Below are 19,164 nucleotides of genomic sequence, written 5' to 3'. Positions count from 1 at the left end.
AGTCCACGAATAGTTAACAGACTCCACCGATGGAATCCTTATGGAAGAAATTTAACAGCTTAAACCTACACAAAAACCTAAAAAGCGTGGACTTTATATGATTTTATAATAATTTTTTTTTAAGGATTCCAGCTACGTACCGCCGTTGCATGTGCTCTAAGAGCATCTCCAATGTATAACTCTATTTTTTCATCCAAAATAGAGTAAAAGTGAAAATAAAGTAAAATTGCTCTAACCCTATTCCATTTTTCACTTTATAATGGAGTGATGAACAAACAAAAAATAGATTACTCAATTTATGGAGTAAATTTTATTATGAAATGAGATATGAAGTTGGGTTAGAGCATTCCTTACTCTATATTCACGTTTACTCCATTTTAGAAAAAAAAATTGAGTAGGGATGGAGATGCCTTAGCAATCATATCATTTATTGGACACATGTACAATTATGATTCCACCGACGACAGTTTCCAAGCCGCCAACACACACAGTACATTATCTGATTTAATTTCACAAACCTTTTATTGGTACATATATGATATTTATCACACAAACAGAGCTTGAAAGTGAAGGCATTGAAATTACGCGGAATTGACTGCGTAGAAGTAGAGCTCATCGGTTCGGTTGTTTGTCGGAAGTTTTCCTCCATGCATGAGGAGACCTTTCTTTCCATATACGGTGGCAGTTGTGTACGCCGACCAACCTCGTGTACTCGGTTCATCTCCTCCTCCAAACCTCTCCCACACCAGTGTTTCCGTATCCAACGCGTAACCCTCATCGGACAACGTTCCTGGACCCAAATGGGCCCTTGGGTCGGGCCAGGTCTCACCTCCAAATATAAGTATATATTTTCCGACAACTGCATGCGCAAACACGCTCCTCGCAGAAGGTTTCTCTCCTCTAGTCTCCACTTCGGTCCATTTTTGAGTAACGGGATCATAAAACTGCACGTGATCAGACTCGTAGTCATTTTTCCCATTAGGATCAGGAGAAGTCGCAAACCCATAAACCACCCAAATCTTTCCTTGCACCACAAGGAATCCAGCTCCTCCTCTTTTCTCAAACCTAGCTAGCTGCTCTCCCGGATCTGGTAGCTGAATCCATTTCCCTTCAGCTATGTTATACGCCTCGATGGTTCCAAACCGCACGGGAGTTTTATTCGCCCCGCCTTTGCTCACCCCACCGAATACATACACGTGGTTATCATCCCAAGCCATGGAATGGAAAGTACGAGCCTCGGGTCCTCCCACTTCATCCAGCTTCGTCAGGAACTTCCACTCCTTTTTCACCGTGTCGTACGAGTAAAAATCGTCGAACTGTTTATGCTCATCGCGGCCTCCGAATATATAGAGCTTAGTTCCCACGGGCACCATCCGGGTGCCTAAGGCTTTGACGTTAGGGAGGTCTCCGCTGCCCGTTTCGATCGACCAAGTGTGTGTTTTGAAGTCAAACACGTACAGGTCTTTGTCGATGGAAATATTTGGCGTTAACTCGCCGCCGAAAGAGTACAGCTTGTCTCCGACCACGGCTATGCCATGTGAGCTTCTTGGTCCTGGTCCTTCTCCTCCTTTCTGCTCCACCTGTTAATCGATCAATGACCAAGATAACTTAAACCCACGATGATGATTCATGATAACTATTAAACATATATTGATGAGTCGGTAATTATTCAAATACGTGACAGGCTAACACAGTTGGTAGTTGAAGGATAATATTTTATTTTTATTTGAGGATGATAAAAAATCTTAGTACTCATTACTCGATTCAAAGTTCATGAATATCTAGGTCGAAAAGGAGTGGGGTCACGTGAATACGTGATGAGAACACAGAAGGACTATCAGTGTCAATGTGTCATATGCTGATAATCGATGTTTTTCTCGTGTAAAAGTTATGTATTTGATGGAAATTAGATTGAAGGCTTACCTTGATCCACTCGCCTTGCAAAGTCGGAGTCACAGCTTCAATATCCATTTTTGTTTATTTGTTGTTTCTCCTCTTTCTACGATGTTCTATTTATAGGACGAAATCTACGCGTTAAGATATACTCCATATCACTTAAAACTTTAAGTGGTGTTTAAGGGAGGTGAACTGAATTAAGGGTTTTAGGAAATTTTGGAATTTTGTTAAAATCTCCTGTTATTGAATTAATAATTTTAAAAACTCTTTTCAAATCAACTGTTATTTAATATGAGATTTGTGCAAAGTCATTAAAACTCATTTAGAATCACATGTTATTCAATTATTAAGAAAATATAAATATTTATACAATTTATTTTGGTTACATAAAAATAACATTAAATGAACAAAGTTCAACCAATAAAAAAATAGTATTTTGTAATTACAAATTTTAGATGACATTAAATTTTATCTTGAACAGTGAGAATATCAGTTATTGTAAAACAAAATTAAAAATTTTAAACACCACTTAAAGTGATACCGAAAGAATATTTAATTACGTGGTTCTTGTGAAGTGGTGTGACCTTGTGGGTATTTTCGTCAAACAAGAAAATAAGAAGATAATATTTGTCTTAAAAGACCAAGCCTTGAAGAGCAGTTAGACAACATGGATGGTGCTCAAAGAGAATGTCGCAAAGTCATGACGGTAAGCAGGGCCGGCTTTAGGATAGGGGCAAACGGGTGTGGGCCCCGGGCCCCATTTTTTTTTGTAAAAATAATATTGGAAAAAGAGTCCAGTTTTTTAAAAAAATTAGGAATATGGGCCCAAATTTTTTAAAATTATCGACAAATACATGTGAAAAAATATTTAAATTTATTTTGGCTATGGGTCCATGATATCTTTGAGCCGGTCCTGACGGTAAGGAGCATGGAAGCGAGGCATGATAAAAATGATGCATGTGTTTCTTTATTTCCGCCATAAGAACATGGCTATTGTAACTGAATTTTTAGCCGCAAGAAATAACACTCAAAAGTAAAATTATAAACTATAAAATTTCAATAATATATGCAACTGGTATCATAATAACGGTTATATATTACTTGTGTGACTTGTTATTTTCTTAACGCAATGAACCTTTTTTTTTTGAACTTTTAACGCAATGAACCTTTTCATCGTAAAAAATACAAAATACTGATGTAACACCTATAAGACGAAATTCGTGGAAGATCATGGATTTGGCCACGCACTCACGCAGTTGTACCCTTGTGGTCTTGATGTTATAAACTTATAATCAATTGCGCACATATTAGACAACAAAATTTGGATAGGTCTTCGTTGTCCTTTGTAAATCCAGGTAACATATTTCAACTGAAGAAAGTAGCTATGGTATTTTTTAAATAATGACATGTTTCAAAAATATTTTGAGCACCGTATACTTCAAGCTTGGTGCTACCGTGCTATATTTATTTATTTTATTTTTATATGGTTAATCAAATCGAGTACTTTTTTTTTTTTTTGTAACACTTTTTCATAAATCAGGAATCAAATCGAGTACTTATAGATCAAAACTCATACATCTCTTGTTGTAACAAAAAATCTTTCTCAAACAACGTTTAAATCATGGTTTCTGGAACTTTTCTCCTTTAAATATTAACAGCGACATATAAAACAACTATGTTTTTTATATATTTTCACTTGATATCTGATTTGATCCATATAAATAAAGTACAATTTTAACATACTAAAATTAGTGTAAATAATATTATTTATTTTTAACATAAAAATTATTTACTTATAAGACTCTGATAACTAAAATAATCAATTTAATAAATAAAATATTATAAAAGTTACATAAGATATAGTAGTAAATAATCATTTATGTATATATAAATTTTTAATATGTGTATATATGCATATTATGGATCGAGTCAAATATTTGTTCCTAAAAAATATTATTATTTATGATTTAATTCATTTTATAGATATTATATATGATTTTACTTTGATTTTATAATGTTATATATATATATATCTGATTTTTTTATTCGAAAAAGATAACGAATCAATCAAAATTTACGTATAATTTGTCCACTCCTAGAATAAACTATAGATACACAAGAGAAACTAAGTTAATATAGTTTTTTTTTTGTAACAGAACTAAGTTAATATAGTTAAAACTAAAGAATGTATAGGTTTTAATATGGCCTTGTTTGGAAATAGTGATAGAGATAATGATATAGTTCCCTAATTATGTACTAGGCCCTATGTTACATGGAAACGGAAGCGGGTACGTGGAAGCGGAAGCGTAAGGAAGTGCAGAAGCGATATTTTTTAAAATATTAGGAAGCGGGTACGTGTTGGAAGCGTATATCCATATATATATATATATATATATATATATATATATGTAAATTTTTTAGAAAATTAGGACTAAAAATTATATGATTTAAATTTGAAATAAAACATTTATTCATTTATAATAATTTTGAAATGATTTTATATTAAAACTGTAAAAATACACATAAATTATGTTTACAAAAAATATTATATTAATTATTTTTAATTTAAATCATATAATTTTCAATATGTGCTATATCTTTAATAAAAAATCTCAATGCATAAAGATAATTTATAGTATTATTTTTGATATTTGTATATTTATAACTCAATATTCATTACTATTAATTTTTTTTATTTTATATAGATTAAAACTATGGTTTTATATTTTATTGATATACATTGTATTTATTTTTTAAACGGAAGCGTGATTCCAAAATGGAATCATAAGCTTCCAACAAGTTTTTAAAGAGAATATTTTAGAAACGTTTTGGAAGCGAGATTCCGCAAGCTTCCACAAGGTTCCGATTCCGATTCCGATTCCGAAGCGGGAAGCGGACGTCCGATGAAGCTTCCGTGCAACGTAGTCTAGGCCGAGTGTGTAAAGGAAACTACTTCCCTACATCAAACTTTTTTTAGAATGAACAACTGTTGTGCATGATGAATAGTCTAATGATTGCTATAAAATTAGGGTTTTTTTTTTTTTTGTCAACTCTGATTTCATTTCATAAGCCCTCAGGCTAAAGATACATGAATCAGGTTTACATTAAAGCCCAAACAAAGATACCATTTACAAGTTAAATTAAAAGGCCCATATCCAATTCAGCAAAGTTTTCGGCCATCATTATCATCATAACTACGCGTCCATCCTTTAGGGCATGTTACAACGCGTGTTTTAACACGTGTCCCTCATGCACAAAGGTGTATTCTCCGATGACCGTAAGCTTTCCGCCGCCTGGGCTCCTCCGCGAAGATGGATGCATCTTTGTCTTTTCCATCACTTCCCGATCCCATCTTTCTCCAATCCTCCGCCCAAACCATTGTTTATAGCCTGACTTCTGCATCGCCGATTTATAAGCTCTGGGAAAGACTCGAAATTTGATCCAGGGAAAGACTTTTATCGGACCATCTTCAAGATGCCGATTCAACTAAGCCTCCGAGAAATCAGTCGAGATAAATCCAATAACTCATAATACCTTGTAGCAAGGAAACTTTACCCAATCGCCAATCATGGCTCACATCAGAGTGAGAGTAAAGATTGACTCCTATAAATAAAGTATATGGGGATAATCTTTGGGAGAAGAAAATCAGACTATAAACTAAACGGGATTTGAAGTAGTTTGCGAAGGGGGAGATTGAAATCACCGATCAAAACAAGATCGGATCTTTATTGATTCAAACCAAATCAGAAATAAGAAAGAGATTTGAAGAACAAAACTGATTTGATTTGAACAAACACAACAAAAGTCGCCTAACGAAAGTCTAATCGCCTAGCGAAGATGAAATCGATCACTTGATCGAAGATTATAATACAGAAACAAAAATCGAAAGTCTCATCTCCTTCTCCGTGAAAGGTCGTAGTGAGAGAACGGAGAAGAGGAGAGAGACTTTCTAGTGCACGTTTTGCTATAAAATTAGGGTTAAGAATTATTTTTTGTACAAGGATAACTTTTAGTTTTCTTATTAAGAAATAAGAAGTTATGGGTCGGTGAAACCAAAACCACGTAAAATTGATTTTCCTTTGGTTAGCAAATAATTTGTCGACAGCTTTTTTACCTGTTTTGTGAATCGCACTAATTTTGCAGACATGTTCTTCTAATTTTGCTCAAAAAAAGTTCTTTTAAAGAACAATATGACACCTCATCATAGGTTCATAGTCATATATCACCGCTCCACTGTTTACTTGTTTAGGAACCTTTATTGTTTAGTTGTCGCAATATTAGGCCACATGGTACAAATTTCCATGCGTTCATGTACACATACATGCACTTGGACTAACCAAGTCAATTTTAATTTTTGTAACCAACTCAAATTGTTTTTTGTATTTCTTTTTTCTTCTGAACACCTAAGTGTCTCAAAATCTAATATAACAAATTTCTAAGTGTGAAATTTTAAATGATTTGAATTTTGTTTTTCTACTGAACACCTAAGTGTCTCAAAATCTAATAGAATAAATTTCTAAGTGCTGTTTACAAAAGAAAAAAAAAACAAATTTCTAAGTGTGAAATTTTAAATGATAAAACTTAATTTCCGATTAAAAACTGAACTAATTTGAAAATAAAACTGAACTAATTGTTTCTAAAAGGAAATAAAATTAAGTTAATAAAAAATAGGAATTTTTTTTAGTTAATTAGAATTTTAATTTATATGGTTGTGATTTGTGAAGAAAACATATACTACTAAAACCTTGATTGGTACAACTGAAGACAAAACATTAATAGTATGCAATAGAAACTGTATGCTATAGAAGTAATATATTCTCATAAATATATTTAATAAAATAATTTTTAAAGCGGTAAATAATTTGTGTATGATCATGATGTATAATTTTTTAATTTCTAAATAATATAGATATGTATATATTATTTATATATTTTATTATATTAAATTAATTTTTAGTATATTTTAAAAGTAAAATATTATTCTTTTGAAAAGTAAAAAAAAACTATTTTAAAAATAGAATTTTTTTTATTGATAAAAATATAGTTTTCATTTTATTAAATAAACTAAAATATTAATAGTATATTTAGGAAATTTTTAGTTAATTAAAATTTTAATTTATGTGGTTGTGATTTGTGAAGAAAACATATACTACTAAAACCTTGATTGGTAAAATTGAAGACAAAACATTAATAGTATGCAATAGAGATTGTATGCTATAGAAGTAATATGCTCTCATAAACATGTTTAATAAAATAATTTTTAAAGAGGTAAATGATTTGTCTACGATGTATAATTTTTTAATTTCTAAATAATATAGATATGTATATATTATTTATATATTTTATTATAATAAATTAATTATTAGTGTATTTTAAACGTAAAATATTATTCTTTGAAAAGTAAAAAAATATATTTTAAAAATAGAAATTTAATTTTTAGATAAAAATATAATTTTGATCTTATTTAATAAACTAAAATAGTTATGTTAAATTATTTTAATTTATTTATATATTCTAAATGCAAATATTTTATCAAAAACCTCATATGAAAGCATCGAACAAAGAGAATTTAACTCCTTTCTTACAAAAAAAAAGAGCATTTGGAGATCATTTATTTTAAATGTTTTTCTAATAATTATTAATTGGATAACAAAAAACATAAATCTTATGTTAATGCTCTCCCGATCAAACCCTAAAACATATTTGTATAACTGAGAAACAAACCAATTGTAGCATTTGTGGAACTATTACTATCCATTAACATCAAATAGTTTTCTACATAAATGTTTGTACGTGTAGTCCGTTAGTTTGATTTTGTTTGTTGATCTTGTTTATCTCAACAATTTACATATCTTCTATTATTTTTAATGTTCTATTATTAAAATAAATTAAACAATCATATTAACCATATAATAAAAATTTAGATTCTTCACATATATTATATTTTGAATTTTTAAAATGAAAATTACGAAAACTTTTAAAAATCTCACTTTGTAAATTTTATGATCTATAGTGTTAAAAAATTGTTATAATAAAATACAAATGATCAAAAAATTATACGAGTAAAAATCACATTTAATAGATATTCAGATTAATATATATAGGTCTTATCACATGATATAATTACGGTTGAATGGACAAAATTAATATTTAACAAGTATCAGAATTTACATTTTATTTTGCACATGTGCGCGGATAATCAATTAGTACTTCATTATTATGCATTATAAATCAGGAATTGTGACATCTCCACTTCCTTTGCTGGTTTTGGAGGATCTGTATATCAGATGGTAAATAATGCATATAAAGAAAATTTACCACTAGGTGAATAGGAAGGAGATAGATGAGAAGAACCCAATTTGGACGCCAGAAAATTTTTTGAAATGTTAGATGCAGCTAATCAACCATTGTATCGAAGATGTATAGATGGACATTTACCTTTATCATCTGCAAGTCGATTGATGGTGCTAAAGACTGACTATAATTTGCCTGAAGAATGTGTGGATGCGATTGCGGATTTTGTCAGAGATGTTCTACCTGAGAATAATTTTGCACCTTGTTCATATTATGAAGTTCCAAAATTGGTCGCTGATCTTGGTTTACCTTATCAAGTGAAAGATATATGCATCGAGGTATGTCTTTTGAAACATATTTTCCGCCTAAAGTAGTCATATATATTTGAGTCAACTTATATATTTTATGCTATTTTAGGTTTGTTATATTCGTTATCTGCGAATTAGGCAAAGAAACGATCCTTGGATCACTATCACGTCAATAAATCCAAGAAGCCGATTACAAGGAGTATTTGATTACAACAGCGATTAACCGAAAAGGATGTACACTTGGAATCAGAGGACGAGATTGGAAAGTATGACGAAAACGATTCAGCTTCATGTTCATCATCAGATAATGCATCTGCTTCAGAGTAGATCTTGCATAATTAAATGTATTAGAGAATTGCTTTTAAATTTTTGTAGATTTCTTTTAAAAATATTTAAGAATATTTGCAAATTTCTTTTATATATATATATAATATCTGAGAATTACTTTTAATCATTGTAGATTTCTTTGAAAAACATTTTAAATATTTAAAATTTATTTTATATATATATTAATTACTTTTAATCTACATACATGTCACCGGATCGACTGATCTTTGTCGATTTTATATTAGGTTCCATGGAATTATATTTTTGAGGAAAGAATGGTTTCTATGTTTCTATATGTTACGACTATAATTCTAAGCAAGTTAATAGATTGGTAAAAAGAAAAGTTAATAGAATGGTAAGAAAAAATAATACTTTGGTAGCAAGCAATTCAAATTTGCGAAGGAAGGCACTAGCAATCAGAGCCGGGCCTAATATATTTTGCCCCAGAAGCAACAAAAACATTTTGGCCCATTTTTCTGAAATTTTTTTACTAAAGACACCTTTACAGCATATCGAACCCACATCAGATAGAGGCATAGAGCTATAAGCCTATAACTATGGTCGTGACCAGTCAAATTACGTAATATTTAATATTTATAAGTATTGTTGGCCCTTTGAATACTCCCTCCGTTCCTAAAAGATGTATGTTCTAGAAAAAAAATTTGTTTTAAAAAGATACATTTTTTAATTTTTCAATGTATGATTTTATGAAAAATTGTAAGTTTCAAAAAAATTAATGGTGTTTATTGAATTTCTATTAGCTTAAAGTTATGGAAAATTGTTATTCACAAAAAACAATGCATATTTAATGAGTTTTCTTAATATATGTGAAAAGTCTAGAATATGCATCTTTAAAAAACAGAGGGAGTATTTAACTTCGTTGGGCCCTGAAGCAATAATGCTTCATCAGCTTCTACTGAAACCCGGATCCGCTAGCAATGGTCGTATAAACATTACTTATGGAATTCGATTTCACTTTTGGTTGAGATGGAAAAGAAAAACATCTTGCCAACACTCTGCTTAAAATTTGTAAGTTTTTTCTTTTTGTAACTGAAAAAGGTTAAACCCGGGTCTATTAAAGACACAGACTTAACCCCGGGGTGGAGGTACAGCCCACGGATAGACCCTCTCCTGGGCATTCAAATGAGCCGAAAGCAATAGCTCATATCCGTGTGGCCAGCGGGATTCGAACCAGGGTTCGCCGTATTGGGTTTTTAGTCCCGGAACTAATAAAATTTGTAAGTTTATTAGTTATATTTGAACATAACTATGATATGTCTAAACATGAGGTAAAAAATGATTAATAGTTTTTTTTAATTAGTTACTATTATTGTACAGTATTTGATGTAAGATCTAAGTACAATTCGGAACTCTAAACTTAGAAAACATAATTACAACACAAAAATTTGGAAGTAAGTACCTAGAAGAATAACATGTATCCCTTATTGGCATCCAGTATATGCTTTTTGTGACAGTGTTATATTTTGTCCTTGTATTTTCTTTTAAATAATATGAGTGTATACTAATCTCCTAAAGGCTTGTCCACCGGTAACATAGAAATTCTGTCGTTATACATGGAAGTTAGATATTCATGTCATTTAACCACACAGGCGAGTAAATCTAAATGGTGGATTTCAAAACCTAGACAGTTAGCACTTTTCTCAGTTTACCGTACTATACCTGTGTAAAAAAAAGTATATATATATATATATATATATAGAAACACATGTGGAAAATTTATTATTATATAATATGATTTTCTGTATGATGTATCTATTGTTGTTTAATACTTTTCCACTTTTCTCACATGTAAAAGACTAATTTATTAAAGTATGATATATAAACTAATAAATGATTTCATAAGTATGATATATAAACTAATAAATGATTTCATAAGTTATTAAAACAATATTAAAGTATGATATATAAACTAATAAATGATTTCATAAGTTAATATACATATTTTAAATTAAAATATTAAAAATAATTTAATATTTTTATCAAGTATGAGACGTGTAGAATGACAATATTTAATTTGTATAATAATTCTGACAAAAAAAATATAATAAGAAGATAAAATTTTAAATATATAAAAATTGAAAAAAAATGTACTATAATTTAAAGTTTTAAAATATAAGTAAAATTGATACGAGGCAGGTTATATAAATTAATTATCTTATTTTCATAAAATTATATTTATGTAAATTTTAATTTTATTATATATACCTTAAAAACATATGTTTTTATAAAAAAGAAACATATCTATAAAATTTCTAATTTTCAGTAAATGATTTTTTGTACAAAAATCCATCTCGCGCTTTAAAGTGCAGGTCAAAATATAATAATAAAGATTATTATTAGATATATAATAACAATTTATAACAAAATGAAAAATAATAAATATTAAAATGTCTAATATCAATAATTAAATTAAATTAGAAATTTAAAATAAACCAAAAACAAAACATCAAAATTTCTAATAACACGTGAACAATAGAGTAAACTAAATAAATAAGTAAGCAACTATATTTATTTCAAACTTAAATCACTAAATTGTAATATCCGTACACGAATCGTTGATGCTCTAATCTATTTCTGTTTGAGTATGCATTTTCTCAAATATTGATATATCTTAAATATTGATCTATTACGCTTACAGCAAAATGATAAATTAGTTTGCCTAAAAATTTGTATAGCTAAGTTTTTTAAAATTAGAGCATCACTTTCATAATATATCCACCATTCATCTAAACATTCATAAATTAGAATACTTTAAATTTAAAAATTTAAGTCAAATTGTATTACATAATGGGTCACTCAGTTCAACCGGTAGCCGGGTCCCAGATATTAGCGGCTTTTTGCGGGTTTTATAGAATTTTAAAATACAAGTTTAAAAAAAACCGGATTACATATAGAGTCATCAATTGTGTCAGTTTAACCACGGGTCATGCTTCAGAACAATGAATGTAATGCCTCATGCAGAGGCGAACCTACATGGAAGAAAGGTGGGTCAGCTGACACAGGTTAACTTTAAATATTTTGTTTGTAAGCTATATCATGTACTCGCTAACAGCACAATTGGCTATGTATTTCCTCCTCTGACACTCCTTTCCTGGGTTCGAATACCGCTTCCTGCACCCCTTTTTAAAAAAAAATCCATGCTTCTGTTTGTGCTTTTGTTATAGTTTGGGTTTAAATAAAAGTTATGACCTAGGTAAAAATATATCATGGGTCCGCCACTGGCCTCATGTGTAACATTTAAGTGTAGATACATAATCAAAAATGCGAATTTATATTATATATAAATTTGGTTTATTTCGAAAACATAAACATTATGAAAAATCTACTTAAATAAGGTTGTTGCACTCTTTCATTTGACTAATAATATTTTTGTTTTAGCTTAAATTTTGACTAACAATATATTACCATATATTTCTGTAACAAAATGTAGTCAATTTAATAGGTGCTATAACTAGATTTCCTAAATTTTTGAGATTTTTCTGAGATAAAATATTTTATTTTTTTCTACATGAATCAAAACCATTATATATCTCTTAAAACCTTTAAACAACTTCCATGTTAGTCTTACTTCATGTTTCTTTGAGATCTGATGTTTGCAAAACTATGTTAATCTTCTCCATCTTGCAGCTTTTCTTTTCATATATTTTCTTTTTCTTTGCTCTTTTACATCAAAAATTATAAAGGGTATATGGTCATTGTCAAATGTCAACGTAAACCTTAATTCTAATAACTTAAAAACACTCATATTAGTTTGCATTTAACCAACCTGCAATTAATATTAGAAAAGGGTAAATTACATGTTTACCATTTTCATGGTACCACTTTTCATTTTTACCACCACGAAAGAGATATTTTCAAAAATACATTCTTCATTAAATGGCAAAAGACTCTTATGCCATTGTTATTTATATATATACTAAATTATTATTTAAATACAAAAATTTAAAATTTAAAAAATTGAAAAAAGTAATTTTTTTTATGTTTTCGAATTATACTTTTTCAAATTCGAACTTTTTATAAATTTTTTTTTGAAATTTTCTTTTTTCAATTTTTTTTTCATTTTTTTCAAATTTCTTTTTGAAAAACGAAAATTATGTTTGAAACTATTTTTTCAAAATTTTTATATTTTTTAAGTATTTATTTATATATTTATTAGAATCCTAAATTTCACATTCCAAAAACCCTACCCCACCCCTCAACTCTAAACCCTAAGTCTAGATTAGTTAACCCTAAGGGTATAATTGTTTTTTATCCTTCATTAAAAGTGAAAATAAAAGTGGTTGGTGTAAACATGAAAAGTGGTACTATGAATGTGTTATTTGTGGCAATTTCCCATTAGAAAACCCCACATATTAAAATTTGTAGTTACAAAATCAATATCATTATACAACACCTAAAAGTATCCATATCAAATATATCAATCAATAGTGAATGGACTATTAAAGAATCATAAATTATATAGTTTATTTAAATTTATGTGCTATTAAAAAATATATCAAAAATTGAATCATATTCTTTAATATTGTTTTATGGGTTTTTATCGTGTTAACAAATAACGAATCGCAGGTTAATGACAAGTTTTCTGATTTTTACCAGGTCTTCTCTCATTTTAAATATTGTATTTTAACTGAATCTGAACTGGATTATATACGGATCACCAGTTTTACTAGTTCGACCGCATGCCAGGGTAACGAAAACATTGCTAAAAATTATTAAAACCCATAAAAATCTATACTATTAAATTAGTCCAAAATCTACCAAGTAAATCTTACGTTTAACCAATTCAACAAATGTAACTCTTATAAAATGCACATAAAATATAAATATAATATTGTTACATAAGAGAGTGTATATACAAAATCTTAAATAAACTAATTGATAAATTATATAATTTTAAATAAAAAAAAATCGTTTCGTTTTTTTGATAAAATAGGAAGTTGAAACTTAATACTACATCCCAATAAAATCACTAATTTAAATCAAATTTCATATTAGCCGAAAAAAATCTGCTCTGCACTGATCAAATCCTAGGTATTTGAAAAACAATTCAAATGGTAATAGTAATAAGTACCATAGTATCTTGGCACTAATAAATTAAACTACAATTATACCATGGAAATGTACACGTTGCTATTATATTTATATGGGTTTTTATTAATAAAATTCTTCGACTAAAAATGGATCGTAAAAAACCACTCAACTAAAAATTTGAGAAAAAAAACTCTCATGTTTAGTTCCGTTAACGTCTCATTTTCCATGTCTCATTTTCCATTACAGTATTTCTGATAGAGGATAACAGGCATTAACATAATTAAAGTGGAGGATTTCTTTCATCAAATTTTTAGTTGAAAGATTATTTTTCGATCCATGAAGAGTTTTATTGTTAAATGCGATTAAATAGTTTAAAAATTTTAGTAACACTTATGCATTATTTAAAGAGAAAAAGACTAGGATAGCACAAAACTAAATTTTTGTTCCCAAAGTAGCACTCAAGGCTCAAAGTCACAAAAATAGGTTTCATTAAAGAGGTAAATATACATTTATACCCATTGGGTTAATTAATCCACACCTTAGGGTTTAGAATTAAGGGATGGGGTTTTGGAATTAGGGTTTAAAATTTTACAAAAAATAAATACTAAAATAAAAAATAAAAAATTTTAAAAACAATTTCAAAAAGTATTTTTAAATTATAAAAAGAAAATTTGAAAAAAAATAAAAAACAAAATTTTGAAAAAAAATTAAAAAAAAATTATAAAATTTCGAATTTGAAAACATATAATCTGAAACTATAAAAAAAATTATTTTTTTCATTTTCATTTTTTTTATTTTTATTTTTTTTATTTTTATTTATTTTGTTTGTTTATTTAATTTTAAACCAAGAGTATAAGAGATATTTTACCTTTTAATAAATATCATTTTTGTGACTTTCTCTTTCTAGTGCTATTTTTGAGACATAAACTTCAAAATGTGTTATTATTGACAATTGCCCTTATTTAAAACTATTACGATCGATTTATAAGCCTTTAAATTAAATTATAAATTCTTATAGAATACTTTATCAAGTTTATTATAACCGATTTATAAAGCTAAGGGTTTGTCTTTATTATCTAGTTATTATGTTATTAAGGGAAAGTGTGAAGGGCCATTTCGTCAATTTGCGTATCGGGTCAATTAACGGAGATGACGCATCCGGTGACCTTATCCCTTCGCCGGTCAGAAAAAAAAATCTCGGATCTCCTCTTCCCAAAACAACTTCAGATCTGAAAAATCCATGGACGAAGAAGACGAGACTCGGTCCCCAAAATCTCCTGGAGATTCCTTGTCACCTGCACCTTCCTCTCCTCCTCCGATTTTACCTACCAGCGACGTCACGGTTGCCTCTGCGACGAAACCGCCTCAATCTCTAGCTTTAGTGGTTCACACTCCTTCCGTTGTTGGAGGTAGCAGAAACGGACGAAGCGGAGGCGGCGGAGGAGGAGGAGGGAGAGACGATTGTTGGAGCGAAGAAGCGACGAAGGTTCTAATCGAAGCGTGGGGGGAGCGATTCTCGGAGCCGGGGAAGGGGACGTTGAAGCAGCAACAGTGGAAGGAAGTAGCAGAGGTGGTGAACGAGAGCCGTCAATGCAAGTACCTCAAAACAGATGTTCAGTGTAAGAACAGGATCGATACGGTGAAGAAGAAGTATAAGCAGGAGAAGGCCAAGATCGCTTCTGGTGATGGGCCTAGCAAATGGCTTTTCTTCAAAAAGCTCGAGTCTTTGATCGGTGGTGCTGGTGGCAACAACACTAAGGCTCCATTGGGACGACGTCAGGGTAATAAAGGAACGGTTTTGAAGAGAGGCTCTGATTCGATGAGGTGGCATTTTAGGAAACGGAGTGCTTCCGAGACCGAGTCTGAGTCTGATCCTGAGCCTGAGCCTGAGCCTGAGCCTGAGCATTCTCCTCCTGACTCAGCTGAGAGTCTCCCACCACCACCACCACCGTCGCAACTGGTGTCGAAGCGGTTGAAGATGGATGAGTTAGGAGGGAGTGGAGTTGGAGATGTGGCGAAGGCGATTCTTGGATTCACCGAGGCGTACGAGAAGGCGGAGACTGCTAAGCTGAAGCTGATGATGGAGTTGGAGAAGGAGAGGATGAAGTTCGTTAAAGAGATGGAGTTGCAGAGAATGCAGTTCTTGAAAACTCAGATGGAGATGACTCAGAACGATCGAGAGGAGGAGAGGAGCAAGCCAAGGATCAATGATGATGATGTCAAGAATAATGGCGATGTAAGTAGCTGACAATTGAACGCACAAAATGTTTTATTCTGATACTGCAATGATTAAAAACCGTCTCTAGATTGCTGGATTAGGATTTGATGTTGCTGTTGTTGTTGTGCTTTATGGGATGTGTAAATGTAGAACTCTGATCATCATCATGCTCTTGTTGTTGTTGTTGTTGTTATGTCATCTTGTCTGAAACAATTGGCAAATAAAAAACAAAACTTTGAACTTGAGTGTCCTGAAACTTATGTTTTCTTAGAAACAAGATGACACACACCACCTTATATTCACCATCTCTAAAAGTACAATGAGATTAGAGAAAAACCTTAGGAAGATACATGTATTTGATTAGTCAGCATATGTATCCATAATTAAAACATCCTTAATTAAGGTAAAGCTAATAATTAACCTCACTAAATATATTCTTTCTCCCTTACCTCTCTACCTCTATAAAACCATTTTCCTTGCATAAGAAGATAAGAGACAATAATATAAAAAACCCAAATAGTTTGTAAAAAAATATATATATTGTAGTTATATATTTTTGGATAACATTTTGATCGGATGGGGTTCCTACACAAGCTGTGGGATGATACGGTGGCCGGACCGGCGCCGGAAAGTGGTCTCGGAAAATTGAGAAAGCTTCATTCTTTATCCACCGTCCGATCTCCTCTATCCAGCATTACCAAGGCGAATAACAATGTCTGTGGACTCGGGAAATTGAAGATGGATCCAGGTCTTGTTCCGGATTCTCCGACCGGGTCAAGCATCAACCCGGGGACGCCTTTGACCCGTAATTATTTCTCCTCCTTCCTCTAAAACTACACAAAAGAAAATGTTAAAAAGACGAGTGATTATTTCCATTGTATTCATTTTGCATGGTTTCAAGGTGTTACGTAATGATAGATTTTAAATAGTTTTTTTAAAGCATGTCAATGTTAAATTAAAGAACAAAAGAATGAATATTTTTTTTATGTTCGTCATATGTACCTATATAGTACTATAAACCATTGTTATTTCTTAAAGAGTAAGCGAATGGTATGTTCTATAAATATTTACGAAGGTCAACTCATATTTATCTTATACTAGTATAATTTTATTCTAAGAACACAAATGAAAAGGTTTATAAACTATCTATGCAGCGGGAACACCATGTGATAACTTTGGACCATTCAGCGCCGAGAAAGTCCCTTCCGCCGGTGAAGCCGATGCCGCAAGTCTCACTTCTTATGAATGGTTAATATAATCAACTCCGTCACCTTGTTTTGATTATACGTCTCTTGTATAATTGCAACATTGTCTTACATATGGTCTCATTTGCTTTGTGTTTATACGAAACTACAGGATTGTGATCAACGCATGCGCATTGGACCGTTGAAAACGACGAGAAAGAGAGAAAGTGCTACGGGTTTGTATATATATTATTAATAACCTAAGCATGTAACTATGTAAATAACAATTAATTTGTACATAAGTTTTTATACAAAATACAAACACTACTCCCTCTCAAACATGTCTAGACCCCAGCAAAATTTGGAACCCCAAACAAAACTCCCTTTTATTCTATGTTATTTTTATTGCTTGGCTTACAGTCCTCGCAGACCCATCATAACATACAACCTAAGCAATATAATCAACGGCTTTAAATGAGAGTCACATACATGAGATTCCGACAAGGTCTCGAAAATGATTAAAAAAAAAATTAGGTAGAAGAGAAAAAAAAACAAGGCCGCACAGAGTGAAGAGACCAGAGTAAGTTTATTAGTACATGAGCTGCTGATGTGCCTTGACAATCAGAGCGTCTCTAGGCATATCTTCCTCACCTTCTCCGGCCATTTTCACTCACTAACACAGCGAAACACAAGCCATTAGGTACAATTTGAAGCTCATGAGCTTCAGAATAAGACGGAGAATTAACCTAGCTACAAAAAATCATCAATGCCAAGATTCGAACAAAGGATCAAATCAACCGTAGATACGGCAATAGATATCTAACACAAGACAAAGTCGATGGAGTTTGGTAGATGCACGCCGGAGGTTAATGAACGGCGGCGAGTTATCGCTCTCTGCGTCTTTATGGGGAGAGAAGAAGTAGAGATCTCTTTTGTTTCGGTCATCTATTGCGTTTAGCGGTTAAACGGTGGGCCCAATGGGCTTTTGAATTTTACTCCTCGATTGGCCTCGATTGGCCCGCTAAAGTGAAACGACGTCGGATAAGAATCTTGTTATTATCGACCATAGTTTTCCTTAATTTTAAGTGTATTAAGGCATGTTCGTTTGTACATCTGGAAGATGCATCCAGATGGTCCATCTAGATGTCTTATTCAGATGCTACATCTGGGTGTCGTTTGTTTCTTCATTTCGTCTATGCATCCAGATGGACCATCTGAATGCAACTATGTTCGTTTGTTTTTCATTTATTAACTTTCATCTGCATCCAGGTGGACTTGTTAATAAAATGACTAAAATATATTTTTTTACGTTTCGACGGAAAAATAGCATTTTTACGGTTTTGGCTGAAAATATTTTTGCGGTTTTTGAGGAAATATGTGTTTTCGAGAAAAAGTGCATTTTTATGGTTTTGGCGGAAAATACGTTTTATGGGTTTGGCGGAAAAATACGTTTTTGCGGTTCGGACGGAAAAAGTGTGTTTTGAAGTTTTAGCGGAAAAAATGTTTTTGACGAAAAAGTTTTTTTCACGATTTTGGCGGGAAAAGCATTTTTGCGGTTTTGGCGGAAAAATACATTTTCCCGGTTTTGGCGGAAAAATATATTTTTCCAGTTTGGCGGGAAAATGCTTTTTTACGATTTTGGCGAGAAAATGTGTTTTCCGGTTTTGGCGGGAAAATGTGTTTTTTCCGGTTTTGGCGGGAAAATGTGTTTTCCAGATTTAGCGGGATATGTGTTTTTTCCTATTTTGGCGGGAAAATGCTTTTTCCGGTTTTGGCAGGAAAATGCGTTTTCCGGTTTTAGCGGGAAAATGCGTTTTTTCGGTTTTGGCGGGAAAATTCGGTTTACCGATTTTGGCGGGAAAATTACGTTTTCCGGTTTTGGCGG

At 31.3% G+C, this 19,164-nt stretch overlaps 3 protein-coding genes and 1 long non-coding RNA gene across 4 annotated transcripts; 2 read left to right on the top strand and 2 right to left on the bottom strand.

The window, feature by feature from the left end:
• Nucleotides 1–403: 403 nt before the first annotated feature.
• Nucleotides 404–2,081, bottom strand: LOC103832745 (epithiospecifier protein). Its single transcript, XM_009108813.3, has 2 exons — nucleotides 1,924–2,081; nucleotides 404–1,580 (listed from the first exon to the last, which is right to left on the bottom strand). The coding sequence occupies exons 1-2, from the start codon at nucleotides 1,969–1,971 to the stop codon at nucleotides 582–584; spliced, it is 1,047 nt and encodes a 348-aa protein (XP_009107061.1). The 5' UTR covers nucleotides 1,972–2,081; the 3' UTR covers nucleotides 404–581.
• A 12,920-nt stretch (nucleotides 2,082–15,001) lies between these two features.
• On the top strand, nucleotides 15,002–16,337 carry LOC103832746 (trihelix transcription factor ASIL1-like). The gene has a single exon (XM_009108814.3). It carries the CDS (start codon nucleotides 15,118–15,120, stop codon nucleotides 16,123–16,125), a length of 1,008 nt encoding a protein of 335 aa, XP_009107062.1. The 5' UTR covers nucleotides 15,002–15,117; the 3' UTR covers nucleotides 16,126–16,337.
• Nucleotides 16,338–16,567: 230 nt separating this feature from the next.
• On the top strand, nucleotides 16,568–17,671 carry LOC103832747 (dormancy-associated protein homolog 4-like). The gene is made up of 3 exons (XM_009108815.3): nucleotides 16,568–16,900; nucleotides 17,250–17,343; nucleotides 17,452–17,671. The coding sequence occupies exons 1-3, from the start codon at nucleotides 16,672–16,674 to the stop codon at nucleotides 17,483–17,485; spliced, it is 357 nt and encodes a 118-aa protein (XP_009107063.1). The 5' UTR covers nucleotides 16,568–16,671; the 3' UTR covers nucleotides 17,486–17,671.
• A 59-nt stretch (nucleotides 17,672–17,730) lies between these two features.
• LOC103832748 lies at nucleotides 17,731–18,779 on the bottom strand. Its single transcript, XR_626014.3, has 2 exons — nucleotides 18,026–18,779; nucleotides 17,731–17,952 (listed from the first exon to the last, which is right to left on the bottom strand). It is a non-coding gene; the product is annotated as an uncharacterized LOC103832748 (long non-coding RNA).
• Nucleotides 18,780–19,164: the final 385 nt, after the last annotated feature.

This window comes from Brassica rapa, chromosome A05, assembly GCF_000309985.2.
Source record: "Brassica rapa cultivar Chiifu-401-42 chromosome A05, CAAS_Brap_v3.01, whole genome shotgun sequence".
Lineage (NCBI taxonomy): Eukaryota > Viridiplantae > Streptophyta > Magnoliopsida > Brassicales > Brassicaceae > Brassica > Brassica rapa.
This window is presented reverse-complemented; position numbering and strand designations above follow the sequence as displayed.

Excerpts from the sequence above, each read along its gene's own strand:
- LOC103832747 (XM_009108815.3), top strand. The coding sequence starts at position 16,672 with ATGGGGTTCCTACACAAGCTGTGGGATGATACGGTGGCCGGACCGGCG. Across the intron at positions 16,901-17,249 it reads CCCGGGGACGCCTTTGACCC|CGGGAACACCATGTGATAAC; the intron begins GTAATTATTTCT and ends CTATCTATGCAG. Across the intron at positions 17,344-17,451 it reads AGTCTCACTTCTTATGAATG|GATTGTGATCAACGCATGCG; the intron begins GTTAATATAATC and ends ACGAAACTACAG.
- LOC103832746 (XM_009108814.3), top strand. The coding sequence starts at position 15,118 with ATGGACGAAGAAGACGAGACTCGGTCCCCAAAATCTCCTGGAGATTCC.
- LOC103832745 (XM_009108813.3), bottom strand. The coding sequence starts at position 1,971 with ATGGATATTGAAGCTGTGACTCCGACTTTGCAAGGCGAGTGGATCAAG. Across the intron at positions 1,581-1,923 it reads TGCAAGGCGAGTGGATCAAG|GTGGAGCAGAAAGGAGGAGA; the intron begins GTAAGCCTTCAA and ends ATCGATTAACAG.